A 12605-nucleotide genomic window follows, 5' to 3' on the forward strand; every position below is an offset into this window, starting at 1 on the left:
TGTACCATAACTGTTCCATTGATATCTAAAGAACCACTCATTTGATTTTGATGAAACTTGATACATAGATGCTCTGGGACAATGCGCACACCTGATTAGTTCTGGGTAGGAATCCCCATGCATATTAATCACCTAATTTGCATAATAATTAGTCAATTTTCGAATTTTCTACAAATATATCAAGTACTAATCATTACATTTCAATAAAACTTGGTACATAGATGCTTAATGACTATTCACAGACCTGATTAGTTTTTGGTAACAATCGTTTCAGCGTTTTTGATGAACACTGAAATCTTGAAAAAAAAAATGATCAGAAATGTTGTAGTATATTATATCTTTAAACTGTAATAATTGCATTCCATTATAAAGAGCCAGAAATACCGGGTCACAAAGTTGAAGATCGGTGAAAAACTTTGCAGGTACTAAATCTTGATTTGATCAAAAAAATAACAATGGCTCACAAAGTGCAACTCCAAATCCAGAGCCTTACCAGATTCAAATTTACTCAGTACATTGTTAGAAATAAGAAAATTCCCTAGTTGTTAACATAATTTGATGTTTGACAGTAATCCCTCACATTATTTGTGCTCTCAGCTGCTCTCATAGGTTCGGGCTGCTACCTGTCATGCTCATCTTTTTTCCAACAAAGCCTGACATGGTTGGTGATAGGCAAATTTCATGCCATTACAGATAAAGAGGTTATTCACGAGTAATGCCAGAGATACAGTGTGGTGTTGCATAGAAGCAATATTGATATTTGTTTTCTCACTTACATACACATAAAAATATGAACACTGCTCTTATCAATACTATGAGGTTATAACGAGGATACCTCAAAATGTGCACAAAGACAGTACAGTGAGAGTATCGAACTTCTTTGTTTGGAGTCTGGTCAAATTCTGGTGGCAGCCATGTTTGTTTTTATTATTAGAGGACGCTTACGCGTGTAATTCATTTGGAATTCGTTCTGGTGACAGATGTATAATAATACATATTATATCCAGCATTACCTTCAAATAACCTCCAAATAGGATAGTATTGCTGATGTTCTAGGTATTTACATTGTAATTGTTTTCTGCTCTCTTTCAGTGAGAAGAACTCTTAAAAGTGGTTTAACGCCTGAAGAAAGCCAATCACTGGGATTGACCAGGACTGAAGTGAGGGTGTAGTCAAATATCAGTCAATGTCTGGACTACTGCTTGATCTCCCAGGGCGAGTGACCCAAGGTCATATCGTGAACATGAGTCGTCATAGGAATCTGGTTTGTGAACCACAGGAGGACACTATATGAGAAGTGCAACATGTATCATTTACATCAAACAAAAATTTCAAACTATTATTAAGTACTTGTATGAATATAGCTGCACAGCATGGGAAGACATCTATATGTATTGTAACCCACAAATTAAATCCAGTGATGGATCATTGAACAATTTATATAAAAACCTTATTTATACAGCTTTAAAGGGAATCAGGTTGGCTGTAGATGCTCACAGATCTAAACTAGACATCATGCGAAAACATGCTGCCATACCACAGTCCTTTCATTGGTACAAACCAATAGAGGATAAGACTATACTGCTATAGAGACATTTTATGTGGCATCATGATAGAGACTTTGTTTTACAAAGAATCAATATTTCATACCGGTCTGATTCATATATAGTTGCACTGACCATCGTATGTGCATTATCAACTGAAGCAATTCATCAATAACCCAATAATGTAGGTAATAAAAATAATGAAATAAACTTTTTTATTTGAAGCATACTACGCTATTTAACACATCTGTACTGTGTTGTAGAATATATTTCGTATTGTTTATTGAAATCGAGATAGCAGGTGAATCTCAGTACAAATGTCAAATAATTCTGAAGTCATCATGCAGACTGTTGTCCAAATTGCAAAGAGAAATAATCAAATTTTCAGAAATAAGACACAGAATTTCAAATGGTGCTCATCTGTCTGTCAACTTTAAGGGTAGAGTGCTAATGCATATTATTATCATTAATAGATCACATAAATAATTGTGATCATGGTGAGAACCGCTTTATCCAAAGGAAGGCGGTAAACTGGAAGAAGATTTTCTCTAGGAAGGATTAGGGGTGTTTAAATTACAACGGGGTAGCGAGCTGTAGATACATAACAAATCTTGTATTATCTTACTCACAATTTTAAAATTGCACCAAAGGACATGTAATATACATAATTTTTTTTTACAATTCATTCTTAGATTTAAAAAAAAAATCTGCAGTAATTTATTATAAATGAGTGTAAGTTTTGTACAAATGTCAACTCTATTTTGGAGAGATTTTTATGTTGTTTATTTAAAGCTTTGTAGTCACTGATATTAAATCAAGAAAGCAGCAGCTGAAACCCATTAGCCTTATTTGTTTTCTGCAGTTTTCTGTAACAATTGACTCTAAAACCAAAGCTAGATGTCGGTCTTTCAGACATTTATATTTTTTCCAAATATCAAGTGTTATGTAAACCAAATTTTAAAAGTACCCTATCTATTTTTGACATGCAATGTCTTTATTATTTATAGGGCAACTTATCTACACTATGTCACTACTATGTAAGACCCATTCCTGCATTATCAAGTATTTTATTTCTTTTCTACTCTTTTTTTTAATGTTATGCACATGTCCTCATCATCCAGTCCCTGTTCAACATTCCTTTTATAGGTTTTGACTTAGTTCCTTATGCTGATGCTTTAATTACACATAATTTACCAAGTACTTGTACTTGAAGTCATAACACCTGACTCCAATTTGAATTATGAACACCTCTGGGGGAATCAAGTTAAAAATGTATCAGAAGAAATTGAATAACACTTGAGTAAAATCTATATGACATATGTGTTACAACAAAGTCAGTGTAAAGGCAATCATGGCATTGGGAATGATGTCAAAATTAAGAAAAATATATACACCATATTTGCCCTGTCGAGCAAATGTGACCATCGCGGTGTTTACATACTGGTTATCAGCACTATTGCACTTTGGTTCATTCACATTTGGTTATGAAACGATTATTATTGAAATTATTGTAACCATTTTGTTTAGTTTTGATAACTCAACGCCATCTTTCACTGATTCACTGAAGCTCATTCTTTCATGATTATTTGTAAACTATTAGCTGTTATGTAGGTTTTGAGTAGTTCATATAAGATGCATATAGTGTATGATACAGTGGTGCCCAAAGCCACAAGCAACTTGTGAACTATCGGTCTCTAAAAAACCTGAAAAGGTACACTCAATCGGCTTCCTCAATTATCATGTGCCTTTTATTCATCAATAACTGGTACACACAAAGAGAATTTGTGGGGGGCAGTTGTAAGCCAGTGCTGTTGGTAATATGTTTCATATCCAGCACATTGAAAAATATAATTACAATCACTTGTATTTTCTGACCCTGTTTTTCAAGTAACATTTAGTGTATTGTATTTTTAAAAGAATGGCGAACAGTGTATTGACTACAAGTTTATATAAGTAACAAAGGAAGAGTATTTGTTTTTCATTTTGTTCGTTCTATATGAAATAAAGTATTGGTTCATTTTCTTGCATAGTAAAGATCGGATTTATGTTGTATGTATTACTCTAAATCCTAGTGTAATCGACTTTTTACAAAGCCTAACTAAATGTCATGAATGTGGAATTAATGCACTTGACAATAACTGGTATAGTTAATTGCACGTGTAAAAGCCATATTTATGGTCTGCATTTTGTAAATATCACGAGTGACATTTTACCATAAATGCACACTCTACAGAAGGCTAAATCCTACAGAATAGTGTATTCGAGTATTTTACCACCAATAAGAAAGTCCTGGTCCGAATGCAGCATAGACAACTCTTTCAATAATTGAGGAATAACTCATTTCTATCTGAAATTCCAAACCTGGCCAAGCTCAAAGTTCAGAAAGTACATGAATTGAAACTGGTTATTACCAATATGTATATGAAAACAACTGCATATGACATGAAATCTGGACTTTATCAGAACTTTTAATAGCTACCTCTTCCAGTTATATGGGCGCTGCAAATGTCAAAATGCCGGTCTTGTGTACAACAATAGTGCTGGCAACCCTGAAAAGAAACCGTCAATTTGTGGCTTAGTTACCTCTTTAATTAAATATGTGTGAGATTCTCAATTGCTTATTCTGTCAGAAAAACGGTCTTGTACAACTTTAAACAAAGGCATATATGAAAAAAAAAGTTGTGTGCACAATTTCTGACGTTGAAGGGCACTCTTGTTTTGTATAAGCTGTGTGGCCGTCTACCTATCATAATGTAGCAGTATTCAATGTTTTATTACGGTATTGGCCAGACATTTCGACCTTCGGACTGTCGTCATATAACCTCTGCTTCATACACAACAAGCAAGCTGTGGTAAAATAATAAGCCTGAATTGTAGTATTTATTAGTTGCAAATGCACTCATCAGCGTCTCTCCATTTTATTACTGGGAACTAATCAATCAACTTGTAGACTGAGGCAGACGGCCAATGTCCGTTTTTAAAATTGGTAATCTGTATACTCCTGAACGTGAAAATCATATCACAAAAAAAGAGCCACATCGTTGTATTTTGTCATTTTAGAGTGTAATAAAAATACTATGAAAGGAGAACATTTCGGACCTTAAGCATAGTTCTTCCAAAGTTGCATCCGTTAATGGATTCATCTCTTACAATGTCTTTGTCTTACTCGTACTTTATTTTGTTCTCTCATGAAATAAACTTCTATTACAAAGCAAGTCTGTCATTCAATAGTATACAACAAGTGAAATTTACACATACCATAAAGCAGTTGAGTGATTTTGTATTTTGTGATTTATTGCATCGGGCGTTTCTTGTCATGTGATTTATTGATCAACGTAACTGTATAAACCAAGATTTGTCAACAGTTGTTTTTCAACATGGCTAACGTTGCAGTCAACAGTCAATCTCCTGGCCTTTCACATAGAAATGTACCAGCTGAAGATCAAAATACCAATGAAAAAGAGGAAACTTTTCGCATCAAAAAAAGAATAACGTTAGTTGATGGAATTCTTTTGATCACAGGTATAGTTATTGGATCTGGTATTTTCATATCACCGAAGGGCGTTCTATTCAACACTTTCTCAGTTGGGCTTGCTCTGGTGATCGGGGTTGTTTGTGGAATATTTTCACTCATTGGCGGTCTGTGCTATGCAGAGCTGGGGACAACGATTCCCAAGTTTGGGGGAATAACCATTTACTTATATGAAGCGTTTGGGCCTTTTGTGGCATTCCTGCATCTTTGGATGATGATGGTCATAGAGAAACCCACCAGTGTAGCCATTATCATTCTAGTATTCGCCGATTATATCTTATATCCCGTGTTTTATGAGTGTCAATCACAGTTGAAAAGACAACTGTTGGCTGTGGCTGGTGTCCGTAAGTACGGTTTTAATTATCTCACCCTATGATTATACTGCAAGCTGTTAAATTTTATATACATGTTTGATAATTTAGAACGACATTTTCATGAAGCATCAAAAATTCACTGTGTTTACTGCGTCGACCGTCATTCACAAGTGTACATTTTCCCTACATCTACGAAACTATTTGAGTATGAGCCCACCCTGTATATGCTGGCAACTCAGACAGCCACATAAATAAACACTGTAATACTTATTGTCAGTTGACGTATTGTGTTGGGTTCTGTTGACATAACCAAGCACATATTGTTTACCATATTCATAAATCCTGATAACATCATGCTGAATTATATCAATATTGAAATCTAGTATTTTATTTTACTCAAATAATACTGCATGAATTATTTGGGAACTTTTATACAATTCATGTTATATAGAATAAATTGAGATTAATACATCACATGTAGTAATAATTGAGGAATACAAATTTTGCTTAGATATGTTGCTCCACTTTTATGTTTTGGGAATATTGGGATTAATATAGTACATGTAGTATTAATCGAGGAACATGAATATTAATTATTTTGTATGTAATTATGACGACTTGTCTTTGTCTATATTTGGTCACAATTGTTCACACATAAATTTTGGACAGTATATTTTGCACAACAAAACTTTATTACTAAATTTTGCCATGCAAAGAAAAAACGTATCCACCCATTCAACCATTTGTTATTTATTCAATATTCCCAGTTGAAAGGCTTGTAATAGTATATTTTATTTGTTATTGCTATACATGTAAAACCATTGCACCTGTTTCAAAAACATAATCCATCACAATTTTGTTAACCTTGGTGGTTTGTAATTTTAGTTTTCCTGTCATTCGTGAATGTTAGTAGTGCACGATGGAGTGTTCGATTGAATAACTTCTTGTAATATTCTAAAATACTGGCCACCACGATTATTATTGTCACAGGATTAGTGTGCTTAGCACAAGGTATGTATTTAATGTTACCATTTTTAGACCTAATTGCATGACATGGCATACCTTGGTGATTGTTTATGACTAATGGAATGTGGGAAGATGCAAAACTAGCACATGTACAGGCATAGACGAGTCATGTGTAATCCGATATATTTTCATACTTGTATACTTCTATATTTTTGTTTTACACTGTTGACAATTATAAACTTGATAGTTTAGGGACTTGGTTGACTTGTTGAAAGAAACAATAATTATATATAATACTGCTCTTTTTTAAATAATTAATATGCACAACAGGACCAATTTCTCTACTGTGAATATCTGCTGAGTTTGTCTACATTAAGGTGTTATATAAAATACGCACAGCATTGCTCACTCATCAAACCAAATGAGTATTCATAAGTTTATACAGTGGTTTTGGTTAAATACTGAAAGATGTATTGTGAAACGTGTTTTTAGAAGTTAAATGTGCAAGCAGAATCGCAGGGGATGATATGAAGTTTCATGTAATTTAGGACAATCCCTAAACAGAAATCTGAGGTCTGGGATTTTAAGATATTTAAGTTTCTGACCAATTCATAATTTAATATTAAAGTCAACACCTAATGTTTGCAACTAACCAATCTGACCAGTGAAATGCACTGTGTCCGATTATATTGAACTTAGTATATGAAATAAATCACAACATTATACTCAGAGGGTTAATCTAACTCGGAAGAAGAATTTTTTTTTAATTTAATTTTCTATGGACAGGCCACACAACAAACTTTAAGAACAGTTTTGAAGGAACGTACAACATCTGCTGGAGACATTGCATTGGCTATGTATTCAGGTTTATGGGCCTATTCAGGATGGTAAGTTAATTGTATAATATGCTATATGGTCTATAAAATAATCTTGTAATAGTCTATGGTATAACCTTGAGGCTACGGTTGGTATTATTTACATCAACATGAGTGAAGCTATTACAGGTTTATGTATCCATCTTTGCATGGTAATGAATTATATTTATGCTGCTAGATGTATTACAACAATAATAAACCTTACTATGAGGCGAACACTTTATAACTGTTTAATTATTTTTTTTACAATGTTACATAGTAACAAATCTTGTAACAAAAGTGTAGAGACCAAAATCAAATGTTGTTATGTTGTTAAATGAGTTTGACGGTCAACCTTACTTTTCAAAAGGGATTTAGTTTAGTGCCAAAACATGCAGTGACTCGTACGAGCAGAAAACACAGATCCCGAGTGCTGTATTACAAGAATGTACATAGCGAACACACATACATATGATGAACATATTATTACATTCTTATTATGACTCGCTTCAAAACTATATGTTTCACATCACTTCTAAGTCAATGACATAATAAGCTTGAGTCTCTGTCTGTCATTATTCGCCCTAGTACCTGACTCATGACAATCAGAGGCTGCTGAGGTTCTCATTAGGTCACAGTGAATGCTAGGGATGCTACACTACATATCTGTAAGACCAAATAGTCCAATAAGATACAAGCATGGCTTAAAACCTGAATTCATGTTACCAAGCTGCGACCAACACTGTTTTGACTTGAATAATGGCATTATTGTTGTCTTCAGTCTCATTAAACATTTTGTTTGTCTCATGCATGCCATGCTTTAATTTTGGCATTTATTTTGAACGGCTAATGATCATAATTATATTACTACAAAAAGCAATACTTATGATCTTATACAGATGAATATTAATTCAAACTAATTAATCGAACATTTGACATTACTTTTCCCCAACTATATCACATTTAATAACCAATATGTATGTAAAGGTTATTCCAAGCGTCCTGGTGGTAGAAGTTTCAAAAACATTCTCTTGAAAGCACTTTTTGATAAATGATCAGGGGGATTCTATCAGGTATTTCCGCTCAGCTTTTTCACAAGAATTGTAACCTATTGTAAAGTTTGGAATCAGTACCATTTCTGTCCTAGGTTTGAACAAAATTGTTATTTTTTTCAAAATTTCAAATTAATATTTTGCACATTTTGTATATGCATTACCATTTTATTGATAGATTGTGTGATTAAACCAGCTTATTAGAAGTTGGTAGCCATCTGTTACATCAGCAGTGTTGTCCAGAGAAACTATGTAATTTCTGGTTGGACAAACCAATGGACTATGCACAACCAAATCACATTTGAAGTCTCAGTAGGAAACCTTTGGGGGAATGGATGATCCTTTGGTGGCGAAAATATGTCCGAACATGCTGTGGAAGCACTCTTACAGGCCTTTTACAACTTGGCCAAATTCTTTCTATCAGTCAGCTTTTTACATTTTCGTTTTCTTGGAAAGCAGCAGGGATGCACCCTATCATACACCCGTGATGCTTCATGGGCCAGGGTAAAAACTACGAGTTTGCATTTGCTTCGTCGGGTTGAATGTTCCCCGAGTATTAACACAATTATTGAGTGTCGATAAACATAAATCAGCAACTTAATACTAGCGGATTCTGTCACAAAACCAGACAATGTTACTCTGGAACAGTGTGAAGAGAATAGAGCATAGTGAAAATGGTTGCTGCAACTGCTTAAACTGTCTCAGGTGGGGTTATTGACTGATTCATCAATCTAGTACTAGAAGCATATGTAAAAACTTCTTTCAAACTGCACTCCTCTTGCTTTTGAATGATGACTCAGCAAAATAGAAGCCTTCTTGTCTTTATTATCACAGCACGCTGTGGACTGAGATATTGCTCTAATGTTGCTATAAAGACTAGACTTGATTTCATGGTGATAAGTCAAGTCAAGCAGGATTTAACGCAACATCTCCCGGGAAAGGAGGACCAGGGAGAATTGCCCCTTTGCCCAGACTTTGCCCTGTATTTTTATCACTATAGAGCTAACATTTCTTATGAACATTAGCCGATAGCTGAAAAATACTTACCCTAATGCACACTTTTATCTCCTTAATGGTGCTAATACATAATAGGTATACAAATAAAAACATTTATAACGTTTGAATTCCATTTAATAAAGCCTGCATTGATCAATCAACCAATGAACGAATCAAAAGAACGTATATAGCGGCAGAATACAGCTCGAGGCACTGTTTAAAGACGCTGAACAAAATGAGAATCTTCATATCTGACTGACAAAAACAGCAGATAAATGTTCAAGTGTGACTAAACTAACATATTTTTTTCTTCACAAAAATGTTGCTAGGACCACTTTGAATGTTGTGTCAGAAGAAATGAAGAACGTGAAAAGGTATACGAGTTTGATTCCATGTTCTGCCTTGTGCAAATATCCAACTTATTTCATTATCCCGTTTCTTTTGCCATTGCGATGGCGGCTATGTTTGTCCCACAACATATAAACATGTCTAAGGCTGGTTGTATTCAAACTTTTTATTGACATTCCTTATGGCTGGAACATGTGATTTTGTTTTGGCTCAAAATGATTGAATGGCTGCCTTTTTGTTTTTCTCAACTTTCATTTTTTTATATAATTTGCAATGGTTATCTTATTCTTTCTATTTCTGCCAAGGTGCTGTATGTTCAATACAGATTGTTGAACATAATTAGACAAAATAATGTTTTGTCAAATGATATCTTGGACATTGTCTCTCCTCTCCTTGCGCAATTACACACAATACATATGCCACATAAACCAACATTCATCTGGGAACTACATGTCTAGTCAGTGCAAACATGGTTCACTATGGGCATTTTATCTATGTGTAGTCTTGTTTTCAAGCATACCCATTATTCATGATTAATCAATTGGATGAAAGACTAATATAAGTTTTATACGTGGCACAGTAAGCATCAATTCTTTGTTTGGTATTCAGCCTGGACAAGAGTGAAACTGATGCTACCACTATCGGTTAGGCAGTTTGTAATCCATAAGATTTCCTCATAATTATTCCTTGTATCACTTTTATAATTTTCACCGAAATTTGCCGTTAGCTGTTGTCTATGCTATAATCATGATAACTTGTATTTATTTGCTGACTAACATCGCCTATTTCACTGTCATGTCTTCACAAGAGTTATTAGTGTCAAATGCAGTCGCAGTGGTGAGTATTTTATAATATAGCGGGATATCTCCCAGATATTAGCCTGATGGGAAACAGGCCATTCTACACTGAATGCGCTGAATGTACTGGAACAGATAGGGAATAAGTGACAACAGATGCAATTATTCTGTGATTAGTGTGTTAGTTACTACCTTTGGTACATACATGATAACAACTTTAATTCATTTACAGACATTTGCCGATTCCACTTTAGGCGTGATGGCCTGAATTATGCCAGTATTTGTTGCCTTATCAACATTGGGTGCCACTAATGCGTCTATTTTATTATTGTTATTTTTACAGACTTTACTTTTCCTGTGCGAGAGAAAAACAGCTTCCGGAATTGTTGGCAATGATACATATAAAAAATCGCACACCAGTTCCAGCAATTCTGTTTAATGTAAGACTATTGCATTATTACCGAGTTAGCAAAAATATGTATCCTAATTATATTAATTTTAAACATATACAATCCATCTACAACGTGAAATTAATAGTAAAGCTGATTCATCAAATTCCCAAAACAATGGCCACTGTGTTACAATCCTAATCCCGTTTGGCGTAAGTCGGAAGGCGTGAATTCATGAATTGATGCATTCTTTTCTGCCTTGTCCGCATATTTTATGTACATGTTTCAAATCTGTAAAAAAAGAGCTATTTAAGTTGGTGTTTTATGTATTGAATTACATTGGAGAATTCCGTTGACACTTCTAGGTAGTAATATCATTGATTATGCTGCAAGTCGGGGACATTGACACCCTTATTAATTACACAAGCTTCATGACTTGGTTAGCCACGGGTCTTGCTGTATGTGGGATGGTATGGTTGCGATGGAAGAAGCCTGATATGCCTCGCCCTATAAAGGTAAATATTATAATTAAATATAATACCAACAACTGTAACATTGTTCGTGGGTAGATTTAATATATTAGTTCATTTTCGTTATAGCTCCCTCAAGTAATACCAGGCTTGTTCATCCTGATGTCACTGTTTTTGGTTGTTGTGCCATTTTATACAACTCCAATTGTTTCTTCTATTGGATTGGTTATAACTCTGACTGGCTCACCAATGTACTTCCTCGGAGTGCTTCATAAAAAGAAACGTTTTAAAAAGATCTCGCAAATAATGGGTAAGTTATATCATGCGTAATAAAATATACTTTGTGATTAACTGACAATGCCCTGGTCATAATAATAATGTTGTTCATTTTTTAAAATTTATTTTCATAGGATCTATTACTTGGTTTTGGCAGATGTGTTTACAGGTTGCGCTCACAGATACCAACACGCCATAATACCTTACTTCGTTTGCATTCAAATCGATATACGTTGAACCAAAAATACGTTTAATCATATTTCGTGATTGTTTATTTTCTCGCTTTCTGTGTAAAGTTTTCTATTCATCGTGCACGAATCGCCACGCTGTTTAGAGGTCCATTGTCTGTAAATGGTGCTCTTTTATTGGTTGTGCATTGGTGTATTATAGAAGTTCGATTGTTGGGGCTGAACAAATTGACTTTAGTATTTTATCTAGAGATTTGATATTCTTGGCAAACATTGAAACATTTTTTTCTAAGAATCATATACGTTGTTTAATAATTGCTCTTTGAAATTATATGAATATAAGATTAGCCCTTTCACTGATTTATATTAACTATATAGAGAAATATAGTCACTCTGACTTTTTCTGTGTTCTCTAATCAGCACAGAACCTCTGAATATAAATCTCTTGTCGTAAGATCAGTGCAGATTTATGGACAGATTCAACTTATTGAAGACTTATGTAGAACTTCCATATAGTCACTGCAAATTTCTTATATACCTATAAATATATAAATATTGACAGTCTTTCCTATCTGTTATCAACGATTTGTCTTTAAATAGCTATTTTTTCAGGCTACCAATACTATTATTGATCGTATAATTATAATGTTCAGCACTGTTATGTTAGTTTCCTAGGTGTTCCACAAGTTAATGAGTTTATGTTCAATATTCGTAAACGATATGTACAGTTAGATTACAATATATCAAGTGAACATTTGATTCCAGTAAAACCTAGTGTGGTCAAATCATTAATTGTCTGGACAATCCCTTTATTCCTGTAAGTTTACACCACACTGACACACCATGAAAGCACGCACATGCTGATGACAAGTGTACGCC

General features: G+C 34.1%; 1 protein-coding gene and 1 pseudogene across 1 annotated transcript in view; both read left to right on the forward strand.

Annotated features, from left to right (window-relative positions):
- Positions 1-3578, forward strand: part of LOC100376574 (uncharacterized) — a 90266-nt gene extending 86688 nt beyond the window's left edge. The window contains exon 65 of the mRNA XM_085500292.1: positions 1093-3578. Coding sequence (XP_085356418.1) covers positions 1093-1172 — 80 coding nt within the window. The 3' untranslated portion in view covers positions 1173-3578. The remainder of the gene's footprint in view (positions 1-1092) is intronic.
- Positions 3579-4921: 1343 nt separating this feature from the next.
- LOC100376268 (Y+L amino acid transporter 2-like) lies at positions 4922-11737 on the forward strand (annotated as a pseudogene).
- Positions 11738-12605: the final 868 nt, after the last annotated feature.

This window comes from Saccoglossus kowalevskii, chromosome 6 (assembly GCF_978046115.1).
Source record: "Saccoglossus kowalevskii chromosome 6, keSacKowa6.1, whole genome shotgun sequence".
In the NCBI taxonomy this organism is placed as follows: Eukaryota; Metazoa; Hemichordata; class Enteropneusta; family Harrimaniidae; genus Saccoglossus; species Saccoglossus kowalevskii.